This window comes from Odontesthes bonariensis, chromosome 17 (genome assembly GCF_027942865.1).
Source record: "Odontesthes bonariensis isolate fOdoBon6 chromosome 17, fOdoBon6.hap1, whole genome shotgun sequence".
NCBI lineage: Eukaryota > Metazoa > Chordata > Actinopteri > Atheriniformes > Atherinopsidae > Odontesthes > Odontesthes bonariensis.
This window is the reverse complement of record NC_134522.1, coordinates 2838812-2862717: the sequence shown is the minus strand read 5'-3', so window position 1 is coordinate 2862717 and position 23906 is coordinate 2838812. Positions and strand designations below refer to the sequence as shown.

Sequence of the window (23906 nt, the reverse complement as noted above, 5' to 3'; positions counted from 1 at the left end):
GTAAAAAAGTGCTCGGTGAAAAAACTACTCAAGTACTGAGTAACTGTTGAGTTACGTCTGATTTATTTGTTAACACAAGCATTCAATCAGACAGACAAAAATACTAAATAATCATCTTTAGGCCAATTAGAGTTCATCCAACTGATAAAATAAATTAAAATTAATTCATTAATTACAAAATAGCTTAAATTAAAATAATCCAGGTACATTCAAGAACTTCAATAAAAAAACAAAAGAGACTTAGGAAATGTTTAAAACATATGTAACCCATATGTAACCTAAAAAACAAACATTCACCTATCCATGGGGGGAAAACGAGTTTAGGAAACTTAGCGCTACATGTTTCCTCAAGTTAGATGTTGAGTTTCTGCTGAAATGTGCGTTTGTTTTGGTTGCCACAGAAGACACATAATGTAGCTGCTGTTTCTCACTCTTTGTAAGGTAAACATGCTTTCAGTATGAGGCCTCGTCTGCGTCTTTATTTCCCACCGTTGGTTCTGACATTTTTCATCTGTTTCTTTGTTTGTTTGCTACGACTGCTAATGCTAAAGCTAACCCGTCCCGCCGCTGAGATCGAGTATGGTCACGTGACCAGACTGCACGGCTGCGTCTGATTGGTGGAACACAGTCAGGTGGTAGAGCCTTTGGCGGAAGTCTCTCTCTCTGTCAGAATAAAACATTAAAATGAGGCGTACGCGGGGGGATAAAAATAATGAGGCGTAGAATACCAAAGAGGTAAGAAGAAAAGTAACCAGCTCATTGTAGCCTAATGTAGCGGAGTAAGAGGACAGTTTCTGCTGCACACATCTACTCAAGGAAAAGTAAAAAGTATAGAGATTTAAAACTACTCCTAGAAGTATAATGTTTTCAAAAACTTACTCAAGTAAAAGTGACTCGTTACTACCCAGTTCTGCTCGTCCAGGATGGGGTTCAGGAACTCTACGGTCGTGCATTTCATCCACAAAATCGAATAAAAAAAAACCTAATTATAGGAATGAAAGACGAGAGTTCCAGGGTCTGAGCAGTAAGGATGAAAATAAATGCATGACAGCATCAGTGAACTCCTCCGGTCCTGACGGGCTTTTAAAATGTTTAGTGGCTTTAAAAAAAGTTTAATTAGAAACGAGTAAACAAAGCGCCGTCGTTCATGAGTCACTCGGAGCTGTCAGTGAGCTGTGGGGGGCGATGGGGGGATAAAGAGAAGTGGCTCGCTTACAGCTTGTTCAGCGTCCTGCTGGTGGAAACTCTGCTGGTTCTGGACTGGAAGCTGTGGTACCGTCTGCCTGTGAAACTGTGTCCTTCCACTGCTCCTCGTCCAGGGGAGATGTGCTGAAAGCTGAATGTTGGAGCTGTGGTCAGTCGCTCCATGTTCGTGTGTCCCGGGACGCCAATCAATAGACGATCTATTCGCACAGTCAGTGCCGCTGTGTTTGATGAGCGTCAACAATCTCTTTATCGACTCCCTTCACTTGCTCTTATGGAGACGTTTGTTTGGAAGAAGCATGAATCGTACGTTTTTAATATGTCCCACAGCACAAATTAGCCATGTTTGGTGTGGATTCGGTCAATGTTTTCAGTACGTTTTGTGGGAAGCGGCACCTTATCGGCGTCTGTCTCTAAACGAGCTGGGATGTTATCGCTTTTAATGACTGAATAAAAGTTAAACCTTAATCATCAATCTTAACCGGTGTGGAAGAACACAAACTTGGATTTCTTGCTTGAAAGTCATCCACCAGTGAAGCTCTCTGACCTCCAAATGCTGACTTTTCTGACAGCTGAAACATGCATGTGATTGAAATAAAAACTAGGGCTGGGCGAGTTACCTCGTTATTATCGCATTAACTCATTAATTATTTAACGCCGATAAATATTTTATCGTGCATTAACGCAGGTTTTATTTTTTATTTTTTTTAAACAAATTTTTTTTTGAAAACTAAAAAAAAAAAAAACTAAATTAAAAAAAAATAATAATAAAATTTGGGGGGGGCTTTTGTGCCTTTAATGGATACATGGGGCGCCTGCTCAACCCACTACGCCACGGACCACCCCTGTTTTATTATTTATTTTATTTTGTAAAAGTCTGCTGCTCACAGGCTTTTATTTTGTAAAAGTCTGTTGCTCACAGGCTTTTATTTTGTAAAAGTCTGCTGCTGTCTGCTGTGGAACAGGAAAAGAAAGTAATCGGCGGATCCACCAAACATGAAGAAGGGTACGGAACTTTTACTCGGCCGTTTTCATGTTAAAGTTCTTCCAGACGGCGGAGTCGACAGAACCAAAGTCATCTGTAAACACTGCCAAGTTGAATTGTCTTCTCAGCGTAGTAGTTCCAGTCTAAAATATCACTTAAAGGCAAAACACACAACTGATAGCAGCAAGTCATTCAAGGAAACAGACAGTGGAGCGAGGCTTCTACATAAAAACTACAGAAAGATGCTGATGTTAAAAGTGTGTTTGCACAACAAATATTATGGCACTTTCATTCATATGGCAGCACATTTAAAATAAAGCTAAATGCTAAAAGCTATACACTACTTTTGGATTCATTTTTGGATTTTGCGTACAAATGAGATTAATCGTGATTAATCAGGGAAATCATGTGATTAATTAGATTAAACATTTTAATCGTTGCCCAGCCTTAATAAAAACATGTGCTTGCTTGGAGCTGCATGAATCTTTTCTTTAGAGCGAGTTTGAGCCCTGATAATTGTACATGTGGAGCTAACTGTGTGATGCAGCAACGGTGATTTCAGAATCTGATTTTCAGCCGTGTCCCCTCAGATTTCCTAAACCTAAACCTAAACCTAAACCTAACCCTAAACCTAACCCAAATGAGTCTTTGGATGATATCATGTTCTGTAGATGATGGAACATCCAAAGTCTGAGGATCATTTTTCTAAGATTGCTTCCCAAACCTCTGCCTGACCTTACAGCAGAGACTCTGCCTCTCTAAGGTGCTCCCTTTACACCTGAGTTTAGTTTCCACATGTTCCTCCAGCTGTTTCTTTTTCGTACCGCCTACCTTTCCAACCTTTCGTTGTCCCGGCAGCTTCACTTATTAGAGCCGTGTTGCTGCCTTCAGATTCAGGATGAGCTCATATTTTTCCATGAAATTTGACATTTTCTCACTTTTCTATCTTGTTTTGTTCATAAAATATCGGTTTTGAGATTTGTTTAACGTAAGAAAACTTCAGCGTGTCCTATGTTGATCGGATTTAATGACGGCAGCCCCATTTATCATCTAAATGTTCCACATTTTCTTCCACTCTGATGTAACCAGAACATGTGATGCATTGATCTGCAGTATCTATTCTTACTGAAGAAGATTTAAATAAAATGCTTACAATATTTGGCGATGATGTTTAATCAGCAGCTTTGTGTTGACAGTGTGGTCTCCCTCCCCTGCTGGGAGGTCATTTCTTCTTCTTTTACCAATTCAGGTTGGGAGACTCGGTTTCTAAATGACGTTGGTCGATTCCTTTCGCAGCGCTTTGCTGCAGAATCATTATCCCCTGAAGGCTCCCACAATTATTCATCCAGTGTGCTCTCTGCTGCTGCGACGAGGGCTATATTTAGGTTTCCTAAAATGACCTCGCCGCCGACTGGCGCACGCACTTATACTGGTGTTGGAGGCCCAACACAATGGTTTTGATAGGGAGGATGCTAACTGTCTTTGTGCCAGGTCTGTTCATCTGTGACTGACGAAGGGTGAGCTGTCAAAAAAAAAGGAAGAACGGACGACACTGTGGCTCAGTTTGGTCTGAGCTGATGTTTCCCATGATTCACAGTGTTGGTGACACCACATGTGAGGCAGAACATGTAGAAAATGAGAATATGTATACGCTGGAGGTGTCAGTGGGTCATGCTCCCCCCAGAATAAAACCTTCAAACATAAGAACCAGGGCTGGGCAACGATTAAAATCTTTAATCTAATTAATCACATGATTTCCCTGATTAATCACGATTTGTACGCAAAATCCAAAAATTAATCCAAAAGTAGTGTATAGCTTTTAGCATTTAGATTTATTTTAAATCTTTTTTATTTATTTATTTTAAACTTTTATTTAAAATAAATATATATATATATATATATATATATATATATATATATATTTATTTAAAATAAATATATATATATATATATATATATATATTTATTTTTATTTTTATTTGTTTATTTAGTCATTTATTATTATTATTAGTTTGTAGTATTTTTACTACAATTGGTATTATTATTGTTGTTGTTAATACAATCATTGTAAATATTTTAAAAAAAATTAGCTACTTGACTAATTTGAATTTCCCCCATTGGGGGATGAATAAAGTATTTTTCTATTTCTATTCTATATGAATGAAAGTGCCATAACATTTGTTGTGCAAACACACTTTTAACATCAGCATCTTTCTGTAGTTTTTATGTAGAAGCCTCGCTCCACTGTCTGTTTCCTTGAATGACTTGCTGCTATCAGTTGTGTGTTTTGCCTTTAAGTGATATTTTAGACTGGAACTACTACGCTGAGAAGACAATTCAACTTGGCAGAGTTTACAGATGACTTTGGTTCTGTCGACTCCGCCGTCTGGAAGAACTTTAACATGAAAATGGGCGAGTAAAAGTTCCGTACCCTTCTCCATGTTTGGTGGATCCGCCGATTACTTTCTTTTCCTGTTCCACAGCAGACAGCAGCAGACTTTTACAAAATAAAAGCCTGTGAGCAACAGACTTTTACAAAATAAAAGCCTGTGAGCGACAGACTTTTACAGAATAAAATAAATAATAAAACAGGGGTGGTCCGTGGCGTAGTGGGTTGAGCAGGCGCCCCATGTACAAGAGGCTATAGTCCGACGGCCCTGTGCTGCGTATTGTTCCCCCTCTCTCTGCCCCCTGCTTCCTGTCTCTCTGAACTTTCCATTAAAAGCACAAAAGCCAAAAAAAAAATAATGTAATTAAAAAAAACACAAAAAATTATTATAAAGATTTTATTTAAAAAAAAAAATATATATTTTTTTTAAATAAAAAAATAAAATAATGCGCAATAAAATATTCATCGGCGTTAAATAATCGTCGAGTTAACACGATAATAACGAGTTAACTCGCCCAGCCCTAATAAGAACCAAAATGAAGATTTGTGTTGAATTTTTGGGAAAACAAGCCAATAAACTGCAGTATTCATTATCTAAACGCACCTTTTCTGCATTTTGTGGAAGTGTTCAGTCGGGGCCCTCCGCCCCCCCTCCTGGTGGGAGGACATTTTGTTTGATTAAAAGATAAATACAGCCAGTTAGACGGCTTAATGATTATTTCCCTGCTCGGGAGTTACCGAGCTGCCACTTTCCATTTATACCGTCCGCCCGTGCTCTCCTCACATGCTTCATAATTTATCTGCAGCTTCCTAATGCATTCAGTGTGTCCGAGACGTAGATCGACAGCCCGAGAATATTCCAAAGGTAAGAAAATAATGAATATTTATGTGTTGAGGGGCTTTTTACATCTCTGACTGTGTAACAGCTGAGAAGATGTGAATGCTGCCGAAGTGACGCTCTCAGCAGAGCCAAGACTAACTATGGAGGAGCATTAGAGGGTTTTTCCTTTTATCCCAAAGCCGCATTTGTCATCCCTGGAAAGGTTTGCTTATGTGCACCTCTGCCCAGACCGCTGCCACATTAAGCAGCAGGACAAATTAAAGATGCAGGTCACACAGATACATCTAAAGTACATTTCAAACTAATTGTATCTATGCCAAATCCCAGAATAGCCCGTCCACTGAATCTTGACGTTTAAAGTGAGCGCTTTAATCTTGAATCATTCAAGAGAGTCCCGAAGCTGACGGTGAGTTGGGGGCTCTGGATTAAACACTTCTGGGAGATCCGTGGGGACTCCCCAGAACTAGGAGCCGTTGGGGCTTTTTTTTTCCTGTTTAAATTTGTCTTCCTGACAGGAACAATGAAGTGACGTAACGGCTTCGACTTCAGTGCCGATGCTGCAACAATGTGCTCGACTAATCAGTGAAGACTTAACTGTGGCTGATAGTTCCTCCTGTCCTGGGAGGGAGCATTGACTCAGATAGGAGCTAATTAAGCCACTCTAAATCAGTGTCTATGGACAACAGTGGTTTGAAGTTTCCAAAGAGCTCAACACTAAAAAGAAGTCGTTGCTTCCTTCAGCAGTAGCCGGCTGGAAGCAACTGAAGCAACCTTTTGAAAAGCCACCGACAAGAAATATATCAGACATATTTCTTAACTAAGAAGGTGTTACTGGTTGTGTTTCAGTAGAAGAAGTAGTCGTCCCAACAGGAAACAAACCTCGAGGACCAGAAAAAACAACAGCTGTGGTGGACATCCACAAAAGGAAAAGCTCTTCTTCAAGAATTACTTTAATCTCTGGGGATATCTGGGACATTAAATCATATCTGAGAAGATGTGTCTGCCACATGAATTTATTGTTTATCGGCTTCGGGTGGATGTGAGTGGGCGGGGCTTAGCAGAGGAGGTGGAGTCAACTTCAGCAGTGACGTACTCTGGAAATAAAAATCAGAACGGCTCGTTAGATGAGGAACTTTCAAGCAAAGGGGAACTAAATAAATACCAGGGTTGTGTTTTTGGGGAGTTTTACACCTGCTGGTGACCTCAGACGCCCTGATATATGCTCCCAGGAACAGGAAGAAGGAGTTTTACACCTCAGACGCCCTGATATATGCTCCCAGGAACAGGAAGAAGGAGTTTTACACTTCAGACGCCCTGATATATGCTCCCAGGAACAGGAAGAAGGAGTTTTACACCTCAGACGCCCTGATATATGCTCCCAGGAACAGGAAGAAGGAGTTTTACACTTCAGACGCCCTGATATATGCTCCCAGGAACAGGAAGAAGGAGTTTTATACCTGCTGGTGACCTCAGACGCCCTGATATATGCTCCCAGGAACAGGAAGAAGGAGTTTTACACCTCAGACGCCCTGATATATGCTCCCTGGAACAGGAAGAAGGAGTTTTACACCTCAGACGCCCTGATATATGCTCCCAGGAACAGGAAGAAGGAGTTTTACACTTCAGACGCCCTGATATATGCTCCCAGGAACAGGAAGAAGGAGTTTAACACCTCAGACGCCCTGATATATGCTCCCAGGAACAGGAAGAAGGAGTTTTACACCTCAGACGCCCTGATATATGCTCCCAGGAACAGGAAGAAGGAGTTTTACACTTCAGACGCCCTGATATATGCTCCCAGGAAAAGGAAGAAGGAGTTTTACACTTCAGACGCCCTGATATATGCTCCCAGGAACAGGAAGAAGGAGTTTTACACCTCAGACGCCCTGATATATGCTCCCAGGAACAGGAAGAAGGAGTTTTACACTTCAGACGCCCTGATATATGCTCCCAGGAACAGGAAGAAGGAGTTTTACACCTCAGACGCCCTGATATATGCTCCCAGGAACAGGAAGAAGGAGTTTTACACCTCAGACGCTCTGATATATGCTCCCAGGAACAGGAAGAAGGAGTTTTACACCTCAGACGCCCTGATATATGCTCCCAGGAACAGGAAGAAGGAGTTTTACACAATATGGAAGCATTTGAACCTCCACAGTCTACCAATTACCAACAGAAATTTAGAGTGGAGCTTCGCAACATGACGTTAAGCATTTTGAGTTTCCTTCCCTGGGATCTGATCAATAATTTAATCTGGAAAAAACAACATTAAAAAAGTTTCATATCCAAATACTAATTAAACAAGAATTCAACTGTGCCTTTGTGAGCTTTTTACCAGTCTTATTGGCTTATTGCTGCAGACTTCCCTTTTTACTCTCCACCAGCATAACTGTGAAAGCTCTGGAATGATTGTGCTGTTGCCACTCTGTGTTTACCCAAATTTAATTTCTTCCATGCAGTGCAACATCTTGCTTCCAGTCGAGGCAAAGGGCTGCCAGCTGCTCATTAAGAAGTTTCCTGCTGTTTCTGTTATAGACATCAGGTTGCCAGTTTCACATCTTGTTGATCTTCTTGTTCCAGAAACCCAGGTCTTCACTGTGGCTGCCAATATGCCAGCTTTTCCCGTTATTTATTTTCATCCTCTGTAATTAACTGCAATAGCTTTATCAGTAACTTTTTACCCACTGAACAATTCTTGTCTTTTACAAAATATATCATATCTCTTGCCTAAAATGCAGCCATCTTTTTATATAAGACCACTTAGAGGTCTATTATATAGGCCGTAAAGGGGACCTATGGTGTATGGTGTAAGTCAACAGGTGCCAACCTGGATGGGTTAAAAGCGGAGGACAAATCTACCTTCGGGTATAAATAAAGTCACTTAACTTGACTTAACTTAACTTAACTTTAATCTGCACACATGTATTTACAGCTCCGAGGCTACGAAAACAACCGAGAACCCTGAATTTTACACAATGCAGTTTCCTGCCCTGACGATGCAGTTGCCATTCAGCCCTCTCACCACTGGTACGCAAATGTTTTAACTAGAGATGCACAGATCCGCTTTTTTCACCGATATCTGAGGCCTATTTTTACATTTTTTAATTAATTTTTTATTTTATTTAATAATAATAATTATTATTATTATTAGTAGTAGTAGTAGTATTTTTATTTTATTTTTTATTTTTCTTTAGTAATTTATTGTTATTATATTTATGAGTAGTATTGTTTTTATTAGAATTGGTATTATTATTGTAAATATTTATAATTTGTTTTGAGCTACTTGACTAATTTGAATTTGAATAAAGTATTTCTCTATTTCTATTCTATTCTACATCGATAGAGAAAAACAGCGCAGAATTATGGTAACAAGCGGTATGTTTCATTGTGCGGAAAAGACTGGGATCGTTCTTTTTGTGCAAGGCTACATCAGACTTGACTTCAACATTTCTTTCCTATTTTAAAAAAACTAAACATATATAAATGTACTGAATTAACTTATTTATTTAATAATAGTGCACCAGTGAAACAATCTTAACCATAAAAATATAACAACTGGGTCAGTCGGTGCAATTAGGGATTCAAAATCCAAAGTAAAAAAAAAAAATTAAATAATAAAGGAGCTGAAATTGAGAAAAAAATCTATAAAATGGGGGAGGGATTAAAAAAAAATTGGCTGATATGGATCAGCCCATTCTCACTGATATCCCATCCAAATATCGGATCGGTGCATCCCTAGTTTTAACTGTTCATACGGTGTTTATTGAAAAGATAGAGACTTGCTTGGTTCTATTTTCATGAACGCTTTAGCTCAATCAATTTTCATGTTTAAATTTACCATAAGGAAGCAGTAGAGTCTCAATCTTCTCCGCATATGTGATCCCATTTCAAATGAATATCAGCTGTAGTCTGATATGAAATACGGACTATATGTTGAATGATTTTTATCTGGCTATTCTTGTCCTGTTGCTGTCTTCAGTTATGTCACAACTTTACAAAATAATTTCACGTGCTATTCATCACATACGGATAATAAGTCAGGACCCTGCTTCTGAGAGACTCTGCCTCTCTGCAGTGCTCTTTATTATATCCAGTCATCTTACCTACTTTTCCAGCCTGTTGCTGGTATGTTTTCTATGGTCTCTTGTGAATGAAACATTGATTTCAGAGATTTGGAAATCATTGCATTCTGTTTTAATTTAGTTTTGGAACTGGAGTTGTTATATTTCAAACTAAGTTGTCCTCCAAAGCCTGATTAAATAGCGATAAAAATCTCACTGAATACGAGTCCCATGAGTGTTTCGGGTTGTTTTGTGCCTTCTTTCTTCGCCTTTCCTCCACATTAGGACTTTGTCTGTTGTTCTAAGTCTTTTCAACCTTCTGAATGTTTAAAACTAGGGCGGGGCAACGATTAAAATGTTTAATCTAATTAATCACATGATTTCCCTGATTAATCGAGATTAATAGCATTTGTACGCAAAATCCAAAAATGAATCCAAAAGTAGTGTATAGCTTTTAGTATTTAGTTTTATTTTAAATGTGCTGCGTGTTGTTCCCCCTCTCTCTGCCCCCTGCTTCCTGTCTCTCTGAACTTTCCATTAAAGGCACAAAAGCCCTCAAAAATAGTTTTTTTTTTTAATAAAAAAGAAAATTCAAATAAAACATGCGTTAATGCACAATAAAATATTCATCTGCGTTAAATAATTAATGCGTTACCACGATAATAACGAGTTAACACACCCAGCCCTATTTAAAACACACGTACGTGCGCTGCATTTTGAAAAGGAGACACATTCATAAGTTACTGATGGTTAATTTGCTCCGTCATCATTGACCTTATGATGGATGTAAAGGTCAAAAGTCGGTTCATATTGATTCCATCAGCCTTGCACACGGTGAACATTCGTGCTACTGGAGCAGCTGTGTGCGCCATCAGTCATTCTGCTGTACCTGGTCGTGATGAATGAGCTGCAAACACGAGCTTTCTTCTGCATGAACAGTCCACGCTCCCCGTCCTGCCTCCCGTCTGCGTCTCTGCGTCAGTTTCTGACAGCTGCTGTGATTCCTGCTGTAGCCCGAGTTTACCCAACCAACACGCTCACCTTACAGCCGGCCCAAAGTGATCCTGAGCGCCATCCATCATCCCGCTGCCACAAAGTCCCGTACCCTTCTCCAGGTTTGGTGGATCCGCCGATTACTTTCTTTTCCTGTTCCACAGCAGCAGACTTTTACAAAATAAAAGCCTGTGAGCGACAGACTTTTACAAAACAAAAGCCTGTGAGCAGCAGACTTTTACAAAATAAAAGCCTGTGAGCGACAGACTTTTACAAAACAAAAGCCTGTGAGCAGCAGACTTTTACAAAATAAAAGCCTGTGAGCAGCAGACTTTTACAAAATAAAAGCCTGTGAGCAACAGACTTTTACAAAATAAAAGCCTGTGAGCAACAGACTTTTACAAAATAAAAGCCTGTGAGCAACAGACTTTTACAAAATAAAAGCCTGTGAGCAGCAGACTTTCACAAAATAAAAGCCTGTGAGCAGCAGACTTTTACAAAATAAAAGCCTGTGAGCAACAGACTTTTACAAAATAAAAGCCTGTGAGCAACAGACTTTTACAAAATAAAAGCCTGTTAGCAACAGACTTTTACAAAATAAAATAAATAATAAAACAGGGGTGGTCCGTGGCGTAGTGGGCTGAGCAGGCGCCCCATGTACAGAGGCTATAGTCCGACGGCCCTGTGCTGCATGTTGTTCCCCCTCTCTCTGCCCCCTGCTTCCTGTCTCTCTGAACTTTCCATTAAAGGCACAAAAGCCAAAATAATTTTTTTCTTTAATTTTCAGGAAGTCTTTTTTTCAGAAAAAAATAAAAAAAAGAATTTGAAATAAACTAATAATAATGATGCGCAACAAAATATTTATCGGTGTTAAAGTTTTTATTTTTTTAATTTCAAATAAAAAAAAATTATAATGCACGATAAAATATTTATTGGCGTTAAATAACGCGATAATATCGAGTTAACTCGCCCAGCCCTTATAAGAACCTGAATGAAGATTTGTGTTGAATTTTTGGGAAAACAAGCCAATAAACTGCAGTATTCACGACTCACCGCAGTGTAGATCAGATACGGACGTCAAAACTGATTTTTAATTTTTTACATTGCATTTTATTACTATTATTGTTGGATTATTCATAATTTTCTGTATTGTACATGGTACAAAACTGTGATTTTATTCATTTGATGTTTGTGTATTCATTCTATGTTTATATGTTATTATATATATATATATATATATATATATATATATATATATATATATATATATATATATATATATATATATATATATATATATATATATTATTAATATTATTATTATATTATATTTATATGTTTATTATCAGTCAAAACTAATCACTCATATGTCCAATGCCAGTTGTGTCAGTCGACTGTTCGGAGTGCGACCTTTGGTACTGAAAGAGTAATTAAGTGGTCGGTCGCCAAGTGGGGTGGGGCCATAGGAGAGTTTTCTCAAGAATAAGAACATGAGTTACGAAAGTAGCAGCCGGTGGGTTTTTCGCTCCTATGCAGTGCGAACAGTGGACGATTTTAATGGTAATGCTAAAAATTTAAATGATTGTTGAATTCAGTATCATTTAAGGGGATTTGGTGCATATATATTCCTTTTTTTTTGCAGTATTTTCATTTATTCAATATATTCCAGTTTATAATTATTAGAATAATTTAGTGTTAATTATGTGTGATGATTTTATTTTATTTTAGATTAGATTGTTAGATTATTTCTTTATTAAATAAAAAAATTATTAAATAAATTCTGTTATCATAATTCTGTGCTATTTTTCTCTATTGGTATAGAATAGAAATAGAGAAATACTTTATTCAAATTACAATTAGTCAAGTAGCTCAAAAAAATTATAAATATTTACAATAATAATACCAATTCTAATAAAAACAATACTACTATTAATAATAATAACAATAAATTACTAAATAAAATAAAATATATATAAGTGATTTCAGGGGGGATTATGTGGGAGAGCAGAGCCATGACACTGTTGTTGTCCGATTCATGAATATTGTTTGAGGTTAGGATGAGCTCGGTCTAGATAATGACGAAAACGGGGCGCCGAAAAGAGAGATTGGGTTTGGGCCAATGAGGTCAAAGGGAATTTCCGGCATTCTGAAATGTACATGTCTCTGCCCCATAAGAGGCTGACTCATTTTTCTCCACAACACATGCGAAAAACTGAAAAATTTGGAAAAAAGAGCTTTATTTGGGCATAAATATGCAGAATGAACTGTAACTAGATGACGTAACTCCTCCTGAAAAAGCTGAGCTAGCTAAAAAAAGACCTCAGAAGTCACGAGTTCGCTCACAGAAAAGCTTCATCTGGCTAAACTGGAACACATATTTCTGACTTTGAACATTTCGATGTGTCCTAAAGGTCCCTGACTGTCGCATGAGAGGCTCGCAGAGATTTATTCCCTCTACACTGGAAAAAAATCAAACTCTTACCAAGTATATTTGTTTCATTTCTCGTCAAAATATCTCATTACACTTAATATAAGACACAACTGCCTAACAAGCACCATTTCAGCCAGATATAGGGACTTGTTTGAAGACAATACATCTGGAATATCTTGTTAAGTGAAAAAGTCTTGAAAACAAATTGTTTTGAGTCACATATCATATGAAACAAGCTTTTTTTTTCATTTGAAGAGGTTTTTAAGCTAATTTCAAGATCACTTTTATCTCAAAAGTCCTAAATATCACATCTTATTTCAAGAAATCTCGACAAGCCGATTTTCACTAGTTCCACTGGCAGATTTTTTTGCTTATTTCAAGCAAAAACGTCTTTTATTTGTTGTTTTTCTTACTTATTTTTGGAGGGGCATTTTCTCCAGTGTGTTCATTCTCTGTGCTGCCAGATTTCCTCTCTGAATGGCTGCCGGTCAACCAGAAAAATGCTTAACCTCGTCATATATCTTCCCATTACAGCACATTAAACGTAATCTGCCTGCATGCTTTGGTGGTTATTTGGGTTGAGCTTTAATTGTTTGCTGTTGTAGACCAATGATTATGATGACTAATTACACGACTGGCTCATAATCTGCTGTGACAGGCTGTCACAAAGGTGTTTTAAAAGCACCTAAACTGACAACAGCCCGTTTCTATTTTAGGGCTGCGCAACGATTAAAATATTTAATCTAATTAATCACATGATTTCCCTGATTAATCACGATTAATCGCATTTGTACGCAGAATCCGAAAATGAATCCAAAAGTAGCGTATAGCTTTTAGCATTTAGCTTTATTTTAAATGTGCTGCCATATGAATGAAAGTGCCATAACATTTGTTGTGCAAACACACTTTTAACATCAGCATCTTTCTGTAGTTTTTATGTAGAAGCCTCGCTCCACTGTCTGTTTCCTTGAATGACTTGCTGCTATCAGTTGTGTGTTTTGCCTTTAAGTGATATTTTAGACTGGAACTACTACGCTGAGAAGACAATTCAACTTGGCAGTGTTTACAGATGACTTTGGTTCTGTCGACTCCGCCGTCTGGAAGAACTTTAAAATGAAAATGGCCGAGTAAAAGTTCCGTACCCTTCTCCATGTTTGGTGGATCCGCCGATTACTTTCTTTTCCTGTTCCACAGCAGACAGCAACAGACTTTTACAGAATAAAAGCCTGTGAGCCACAGACTTTTACAAAATAAAAGCCTGTGAGCAACAGACTTTTACAAAATAAAAGCCTGTGAGCCACAGACTTTTACAGAATAAAAGCCTGTGAGCAGCAGACTTTTACAAAATAAAAGCCAAAATAAAAACCTGGTTCGAGTCCCGCATCGGACGGCCCTGTGCTGCGTGTCGTTCCCCCTCTCTCTGCCCCCTGCTTCCTGTCTCTCTGAACTTTCCATTAAAGGCACAAAATAAACCAAAATAATAATAAAAAAAAAAATAATAATAGATAATCAAACCTGCGTTAATGCATGATAAAATATTTATCGGCGTTAAACGCGATAATAACGAGTTAACGCGAGTTAACGCGAGTTAACGCTATAATAACGAGTTAATGCGAGTTAACGCGAGTTAATGCGAGTTAACGCGATAATAACGAGTTAATGCGAGTAAACGCGATAATAACGAGTTAATGCGAGTTCATGCGAGTTAGCGCGAGTTAACGCTATAATAACGAGTTAACGCGAGTTAACGCTATAATAATGAGTTAACTCGCCCAGCCCTATTCTATTTTAAGCACAGAGATCAGATATAAGAACAAAATGACCCTTAATTCTCCATAAAGGTCAGAATGGAGTCATAGGTTTTACCCTATTTCCAGGATTTTAGTGTTAATTCTTAATTACTCATAGCTGTAATTAAGATTGAACCCAAGGCTTTTCAAATGGAGGTGGGGGGAATGCAATTATGGGAAAGAAACAACTAGTTCTGCTCCAGATTTCTGAGAGGAGGTTTTGTTCGGTGTGCTGGTACTTGAGTCAGAAAGTGAGGTATTTCCCCCGAGCATCCGGAAACTAAACGTTTACTTCTTCTGAAACACAGATCCTGGATGGCGTCGACTTAATTACTCCTTCGTGTGCAGAAATAAGTTTTTAAATAGCGTTTCTCTTTCTCTTTAAGGATCACCACGACGGCTGCCTGCATGATGGACCTGCGCAGATACCCGCTGGACGAGCAGAACTGCACCCTGGAGATCGAGAGCTGTGAGTCTGTGTGCACATCCATAGCATCAGAGGTTTTTTTTTTTGGAAAAAAATCAAAATCTCACCAAGTATATTTGTCTCATTTCTAGTCTAAATATCTCATTACACTTAATATGAGACACAACTGCCTAACAAGTTCTATTTCAGCCAGATATAGGGACTTGTTTGAAGACAATACATCTGGAATATCTTGTTAAGTGAAAAAGTCTTGAAAACAAATTGTTTTGAGTCACATATCATATGAAACAAGCTTTTTTTTTTCATTTGAAGAGGTTTTTAAGCTATTTTCAAGATCACTTTTATCTAAAAGTCCTAAATATCACATCTTATTTCAAGAAATCTCGACAAGCTGATTTTCACTAGTTCCATTGGCAGATTTTTTTGCTTATTTCAAGCAAAAACGTCTTTTATTTGTTGTTTTTTTACTTATTTTTGATGGGGCATTTTTTCCAGTGTGTGGAGTGGAAAAAATCAAAGTCTTACCAAGTATATTTGTCTCATTGAGTATCTCATTACACTTAATATGAGACACAACTGCCTAACAAGTTCTATTTCAGCCAGATATAGGGACTTGTTTTAATAAAATACATCTGGAATATCTTGTTAAATGAAAAAATCTTGAAAAAGTGGCCTCGAAAACCGTCGGTAAATTAACTCGTTATCACGAGAAAACGATCATTGTTTTCTCGAGATAACGAAACCATCAAAAAAAAGTTGATATGTACCACGTCCGCTCTGGGCTTCCGTACGCCAATCACACACGAATACATCAGAGATGGGACCAAGTCACACATGTGCAAGTCTCAAGTAATTTTTTCTTGGTCAAGTCACCTTATTATTGCAGTTTTACCTGCAGAATCTGATCTTAATAAAGTGAAAACACAAAGATATAAGTAACTGTCAGTAAACATCATTGGCCAATGTGTCCAACCTGTCCACCCCGTATCATATCAAGCTAACGTTAGCTAACTACCGGCTAGGCTAACAGGATAATATTAGCTAATTATTCATTTTATATTCAAACTGAAAACATGAACTGAATAACACTCAAATCATTGTCTCAAGTCAAGTGCCGAGTCTTTAACTTCCAAGTCCGAGTCGAGTCTCAAGTCTTTTCTTTTTTGTCAAGTCACTAGTCATCAAAACAGCGACTCGAGTCCCCATCTCTGCTATACATATATGAATAAATCGGTTAACTGTGGAGTTCCACAGTTAGTCTCAGTCGCTGAGGTTTTCATCCGGTTAACGAAGCGGTCGCCCACCCTGGGGTGAGGCGGACTGATCACTGACAGAACTGCGAACACACAGATCAATACCACAGAATTTATGCTGCAGAGCCGGCTGGAGAATCAGTTCAGGTGTTAACGCTCACACTGAACGTTTGTTATCTGCAGCTGCCAGTCAAACGCAGAAACATCCCATTAACAGGTACAGCCCACAGTGACACGCGGCTCTGCAATCATTCCTCATTGTGCTTTAATGGGATTGTTAATTAACCCTCAGCTTAAGTACACACACTTATCGGTCACACCGGAGTTGTTCACTTCCGTCCAGCTTTGAAAAAGTCTTAAATGTTCCTTTTCCGTAAACCTCGGGTTCCCCGGGTCAGAATCCGCCTTCCTCTGCGGTCGCCGAGGTCGCGCTGCACTTCATGCCAACTAATGCAAACTGACATTTCCTGTCGATCGGAGCCGTCAGGAGTGCTTCGCTTAAATTATGCATCGCGCTCGCATGAATAATTAAAGCCTCACACATTATATATGTCTGCATATTTAGAGGATGGACCTCATTTCCACCTGGAGCTGGATGCATGAGAATCCTGCAGCCATGCAGTGATCGTTCTTATTTTATTTTCTAAACACTTCCTGTTGTTCATTTCGACAGATTTCATGCTTCTGCACACACCTCAGTGTTTATTAATCAATGATTAATAAATTTAAACCTAAAAATTTGATTTGAAAATCGTTTTTTCCCAATAAATCCACTTAAAATCAGGTAAACTTTCTTATTTTAACATCTTTTTAACGCACTAAAGCCATGTTAGATACCTGCTGCGACAGGAGCACCGACCCGTTCTTTACCGGATGACACCAGAGACGTTTCATAATGTTCTGATGACTGTTTTTGGTTGTTTGAATTGGATCGTTGTCGTCTTAGAAGATGGCGTCATCACTGGGAAACAGCTGCTCATCCAAAGCTGATAAATACTCCTTCGAACTGACCCTTCCACGCAGTTCTATGACCAAAACTGGGTAGAGTAGCCACTGGCTGTGTTGGAAGCCGCATACTTCTCCTACTTCTCCTACTACTCATACTAACTTTTTGAGTTAGTATGCGAGTTTGAGTAAACGAGAAGTTCCCGGATGCATACTAGATTCTCCTAAATGTTGGGTATGCATCATGAGGTTACTACTCATACTCAAACTACCCAAGATGCAACGTAACGTGACGTCGCCGATCGTCATTTCCTGTCAAAACGGCAGTTTCAAGCTAGCTACAACGAGGGTAGGTTCACTTCCTGTTTTCAAAACAAAAGCACCAATTGTATCGTAATGACTTTCCCTATGACAAAAGGCAACGGGTATTTTATTTTGTTAAAATAACAGGAAGTGCGTTGCTCACTGCGGCTAGCTTTAGTAGCGCTGAATTCGTGGGAACAAAATTGTAAACAGCCGGTATTTTGTCAGGTTTTCAACACGTTGGGGATCTAAACGACTACTTTCTCACCTGAAAATGTTTCAAATGTTGCTAAAGTTTACAGAGTTTAGCGCTTAAGGGAAATCAGCTCCAGGCCGGCTGATTTCGGCTCGGGCAGGAGCGAAATGCATTGTGGGTAAACGCTCTGCATACTGTCTGATCGATGAGTATGCAGTATGTAGTATGCAGTATGGAAGTATGGAAGTATGGAAGTATGTAGTATGTAGTATGCAGTATGGAAGTATGGAAGTATGTAGTATGTAGTATGCAGTATGGAAGTATGGAAGTATGGAAGTATGGAAGTATGTAGTATGTAGTATGCAGTATGTAGTATGCTGTTTTGAACACGCATGTGCAGCAGCCACTTGCTAAGGCTCCACCCTTAAAACAGTGTTAGCATAGTGTTAGCTTAGTGTTAGCTTAGTGTTAGCACACAGCTGTGATCCTGGGCTTAAACCAGCAGGTATTTTGATCAAAGTCTGTCTCATACATCTCAATGAGACCTCAGAAAACTGTGTAAAACTGTTACATAAAGGGTATAATACGACATCTTTGGATGAGTTTCCCATTTCCAAACCCAGATCAGAGCCAGAAGGCTTCAGCTGTCTCACGCAGTCATCCCTGGAGAACATTCCTTCTCCTGAGCTTTAAACTGATGATGTTTGCTGAGTCTCTGAGCTTTGGCTGCTTCATTTTGCACATTCGGATCAGATAATATTCATTATCCAGCACATATCCAAACAGAGTGAGACGGAGAGCAGGAGCGTGCATTGTTTGGGCAGATTTACCAGGACGCAGGTTCGTCTGACCTGTTCAGGATACAGTGAACCGCAGTCAGTGCAGAGCTGGGTGTGCAGCCGCGGGCCTCATTTCACTCAAACATCGTGCGCTCGCACCACCTCATGAGACGACACGCAGTAAAAGAAACGCAGTTTCACAGATGGTGTCACATCTGCCGGCTTCTCCATCAGCGGAGCGGCTGTCAGGAGTAATAAAGGTGGCTGAGGCAGCGTTTCACACGCTGTATCCTCACATATCTTCACATTTACAACCATCATCACAGCAACATTAAAGGGATAGTTCGCCTCTTTAAAGGGACAGTTCGCCTCTTTTGACATGAAGCTGTGTAACATCCCATATCAGCAACATCTTTTATGAACATCTTCTTACCCCCTGCTGCGTCCTGTGAGCAGAGTTCCAGCCTCGTTTTGGTGTTGATGAAGGTAGTCCGGCTAGTTGGCTGGGGTTAAAAAAATAAAGCGTTTTGCTTCTCAGAACAATATGCGTTCAACAGAGTAATACATTTGCATCACAAAATGGTTCTCCAGGAAAAAGTCAGACCTCACAATCTCTTGGCCCTATTTTCTCTCCCTTCGTGACGCAAACAGCAGACGTAAACATAAAGATTCAGACTTCTTTTCACTCGGTTAGGTTTGGGCAACACAATAGTAGGCGGTTAAACCTCCTGATTATGTTCAACCGGCACAAAATATTTCTCAGATTTACGCAGTTAAACCTGTTGGTTACGTTAAGGCATTTAAATGTGTTTAAATAACACAAAGCCCTGGTTAGGTTTATTCACTTACAATCCGTGGTCAGACTCTGACAGTTAAACCTCTCATTTGACTTATTTGACTTACTTATGCTGCAATATGTACAATAACCGGATTGCACTGTAACTTTTTATTTTTTACTTTTTTACTATTTTTACTTTTTACTTTAACTTTTACTATTTTTATTCTCTTGTATATGATTTAGATATATTTTTATATTTTTTGTGTATACAAAGCCAAGAGCTCCTGAACTAAATATCATTTTGCCTGCATAGTGACAATAAAGATTCTTGATTCTTGATGTTTAGGCACTTAAATCCTTCTGTTAGGTTTAGGAGAGACAATGTCCTGGTTAGATTTAGTCACTTACAGTTCTGGGTTAGCTTTAGCCAATTAAACCTCTTGGTTATGTTGAGGCTCTTCAGCATTTTCGTTAGGTTTAGGAAAAGCCACGCCACGGTTAGGTTGAGACACTTTAACCTTAACGCATATTGTTCTGAGAAGCAAAACGCTTTATTTTTTAAACCCCAGCCAACTAGCCGGACTACCTTCATCAACACCAAAACGAGGCTGGAACTCTGCTCACAGGACGCAGCAGGGGGTAAGAAGATGTTCAGAAATGATGTTGCTGATATGGGATGTTACACAGCTTCATGTCAAAAGAGGCGAACTATCCCTTTAATGTCTTCCTAATGAAACTTCTTTATTCATAACCTCACAGCTGCCTGAAGTTATCGGCTTTACTCAGACGTCTACACGATGATCTGGATTGATTCAGCAACACTTTCCGGGTGCAACACGTCGTGGTTTTAGCTCTTACTCGTCATCGTCCACCTTAAGATTCACGCTGGAGAGAAATCCTTTGAACGGTTCAGGAAACATTCAGGAAACATCTGTATCTCTGAGCAAGGAAATTAAAGTTGCTGATAAAAGAGATATCAGACATTCACACCGACTGGTTTTATTGGAGCTAAATTGCACCTTTAAAGGACTTAGATTGCCCACTTTACCCCCATTATGTGGCATTCTTCACATCCCGTACATGAAGTGGATGAGAAAAACGGGCTGAAATCATAATGGAAGCTCTTCCACTCCTGATAAGCAGCTAATTCCCAGATTTCTCGCAGCTGCGTGAAGATAAGATGGAGAGTCTGAAAAGAGAGAGTCGCCGGCCCAATTAAAGTGGTCTTACAGCTGAAAGGGCATCGGGGGGGCCGGCCTCACGTCGGTTTCAGGCGGTAGACCGAGCCCAGAGAAGCGGGGCTTTGTTGTTGGTCCAGTTCAGCCTGTGGGAAACTGGAAGAAGTCCAGTTGTTGAGCAGAACATGACCGGCCTGCTTTAGATTTAACAGCCGTATAACCAGGGTTTGATGGACAGTTACAGGATGAGACTTTTTTCCATTAGGAGATTAAAAGTCTCGAGCTCATCCTTATTTATTTATTATTTCCAGGAAACATGTTCCAACATGAACATAAACCCAGAATCTGAGGTTAAAAACAGAGTTTGTTCAGTTCTGAGCAGCTTTAAAGTGAATCAAAGTGAAACTGAGTCATCGGAAACATCTAAAGTATAACCTTATTACAGGCATATAATGCACCTTGTTGTTAAACTTCATCAAACTCTGAGTGAATACAGGACCTGTGATACATATGAATGAATAATCACAGTTTTGATCATCAAAAATAGCAAAAAATGAAACACAAAAGTATCGATTCATTCTCATTTCTTCATATATTTCCACTAAAAGCAGGAAACAGCTGCAGAGATTCACTGAAACGTGTTCCAACATGAACATAAACCCAGAATCTGAGGCAGAACCAGAGTTAGTTCAGTTCTGAGCAGCTTTAAAGTGAATATCTGCAGATGTTTCCATGGTAACAGCTGCAGAGATTCACTGAAACATGTTCCAACATGAACATATACCCAGAATCTGAGGCAGAACCAGAGTTAGTTCAGTTCTGAGCAGCTTTAAAGTGAATATCTGCTCTGAGCTCCTTTCTCCTCCAGCACAGCCTGAACCCTCTCAGACGAGCTTTCTGTCCTTTCTTTAAGGAGTCTTCAGGAATAGTTCTCCAGGCTTCTTGAAGGACATCCCAAAGCTCTTCTTTGGATGTGGGCTGCCTTTTGAGGCTGAATCAGGAGTTTTTTAACGGTTTTGTACATCACAAATAGTTTATTCTTGAAATATCTGTTCCCCTCCATCATGCAGTTTCATTCTTTTGCTGTTTTTGAAGAGGAAAGTGTTTTAGTGTCTTTGTTGGTGTTTGCTCTCAGTTCTCAGTCATTTCATCTGGTTACATCTCCAACAGGGACTCAGTTTATCTGATCTTCCACTCGTGGGCAGCTCATCAGAACCATAATCTGTCGTCTTCACTCCTAACTGGACACATGTGAAAACACTTCAGCATGATTGTGCTCTTACAGTACGGGTCAACAGATCAGTGCCCAGGTCAGAGCACAAACCCTGGGGAGACCGAGCCTTTTCCCAAAGCTGCCCCCAGGCTCTGGAATTAGAGATGGGATTTATGGCTCTTTTGGGGGATCCGGCTCTTTATGGCTCGTTCCTTTCAAAGAGCCGTTCAAAAAACTGGCTCCTTTGGCTCTTTTATTTATTTATTTTTTATATGTATTTTATGCTTATAATCAATTTCCGCCATGTCCGCTCGTACCCATGGTTACTCAAAAGATTTTCTTAGTCCTATTTGACCGTCTCTAGTTACTCTACAAACGCAAAGTCCTGCACACATTTGGGAATGCGGCAGAAATCATACATAAGATGCATGAGTTACATTTAGCTTTGGTATCCCCCTCAGCTGAAAAGTGGTCCCAATATTGCTCCTCTTTCTCTGGCTCATTTCGAAACAAATTTGGCTGCTTCCCTTTCTGCAGCAATGAGTGACTGACTGTCTGACTAGATTCCTTTATTACTTTTCCCTCACGTTCTATGTGTGCGCGTGTCAGCGGCGCCACGCCGACAGAAGTGTCAGTGTATCGGATTATACTTCTGCGTCTATCGTCTCGACGTGTTGCTTTGCTCTGGTCGCGAACCACTTTTCATGTTATGGTTCTGCAACCTCGCTCTGGAATTTCTCGGGACGCAGAGCAGTTTCCCCTCGCGAGAATTTCGGTGGGCGGTGACGAGAACTTTCGGCGGCGCCGGCGGAAGTGTTTATCTTTCAAAAAAAAAAAAAAAAGTGTATGCAAGATATGGATCTGGAGTTGCTCGACATCGAAGAAGAACAGCTTCTTTTATTGGAGTTGGCGAAAATGCAAAGGAGGAAGCCACACAGACAACCGGAAAGGCACACCGAGGACCAATCACAGCCGCTTTTGTCTGCGCACCTCCGTTGGTGGTCTGCGTGCGTCTGTGGCGTAGTCAGGATTTTTCTGAGGTGCACGACAACGCGCGCAGAGCCTCTGCGTGGGGGAGTGGCCAAGATTTTGACGCGCGCAGAGGCTCTGCGTCCGAGCGTCAGAGGCTTTGCGTCTGAAGCATAAATCAGGCTTCAGACACTCACTGCTCATGTGAAGGGCACGTGCAAGCTGCCTGTGCCCCCCCCCTACTCGTAGTTGTCCTATGTGGGGGGAATCCCCTGGGAGCTGTGTGAAACACGCATGAGTAAAAAACAAAAAAAAAAAAAAAAGCAAAAAAAGAACGAGAAATAGAACGGCTCCCGCGCTGCCGCGACTCGGCTCCCTTCGTTCATATCAAAGAGCCGTTCAAAAGAACCGGTTCGTTCGCGAACGTCACAACACTATCTGGAATAAGCCCCCCGTCCAGCTGCGTCTTATTTCTGACCCGGGCCTCTTCAGATCCGGGTTAAAAACCTGCTTATTTAGGATGGCTTTGATACCCAGCAGTATGATGACACTTTCATCTTATTTATTTTGTTGTATTTTATTGCTTTCACTGTTCTTTTATTGTTTTTACTTCTCCTTCTCTTTATTTATCACCTGCCTGCTGTAAAGCACTTTGGAACATTGTAAGGATCGTCTGTAAAGGGCTGTAGAAATAAAGAACATTTACATTTCCTAAACCTCCCTGCGTTACACTTCAGATCTCACCAGAATGTCCGTTCCTGCTGCTTCAGTTCAGTTTGACCTTGTTGTGCTAATTCTTAATCACTATTTTTATTTTATTTTATTTTATTTTTTTATTTTATTTTTTTTAATTTTTTTTTTAATTATTATTATTTGTATTTTATTTTATTTTATTTTATTTTATTTTATTTTATTTTATTTTATTTTATTTTTAATTTAGTTTTAATTTAATTTTAATTTAATTCTATCCTATTTGCTTGTTTTTACTTTAATTGTTTACATATCTTTTACTGTATGCTGCTGCAACACAACAATTTCCCAAATTGGGATGAATAAAGTATTTATCTATCTATCTATATATCTATCTATCTATCTATCTATCTATCTATCTATCTATCTATCTTTCTATCTATCTATCTATCTATCTATCTATCTATCTATCTATCTATCTA

At 39.4% G+C, this 23906-nt stretch overlaps 1 protein-coding gene across 1 annotated transcript in view; it reads left to right on the top strand.

The window, feature by feature from the left end:
• gabrb1 (gamma-aminobutyric acid type A receptor subunit beta1) overlaps nucleotides 1–23906 on the top strand; it is a 103496-nt gene that overhangs the window by 66001 nt on the left and 13589 nt on the right. The window contains exon 5 of the mRNA XM_075447946.1: nucleotides 15080–15162. Within this exon, the coding sequence (XP_075304061.1) occupies nucleotides 15080–15162 (83 nt within the window). The remainder of the gene's footprint in view (nucleotides 1–15079; nucleotides 15163–23906) is intronic.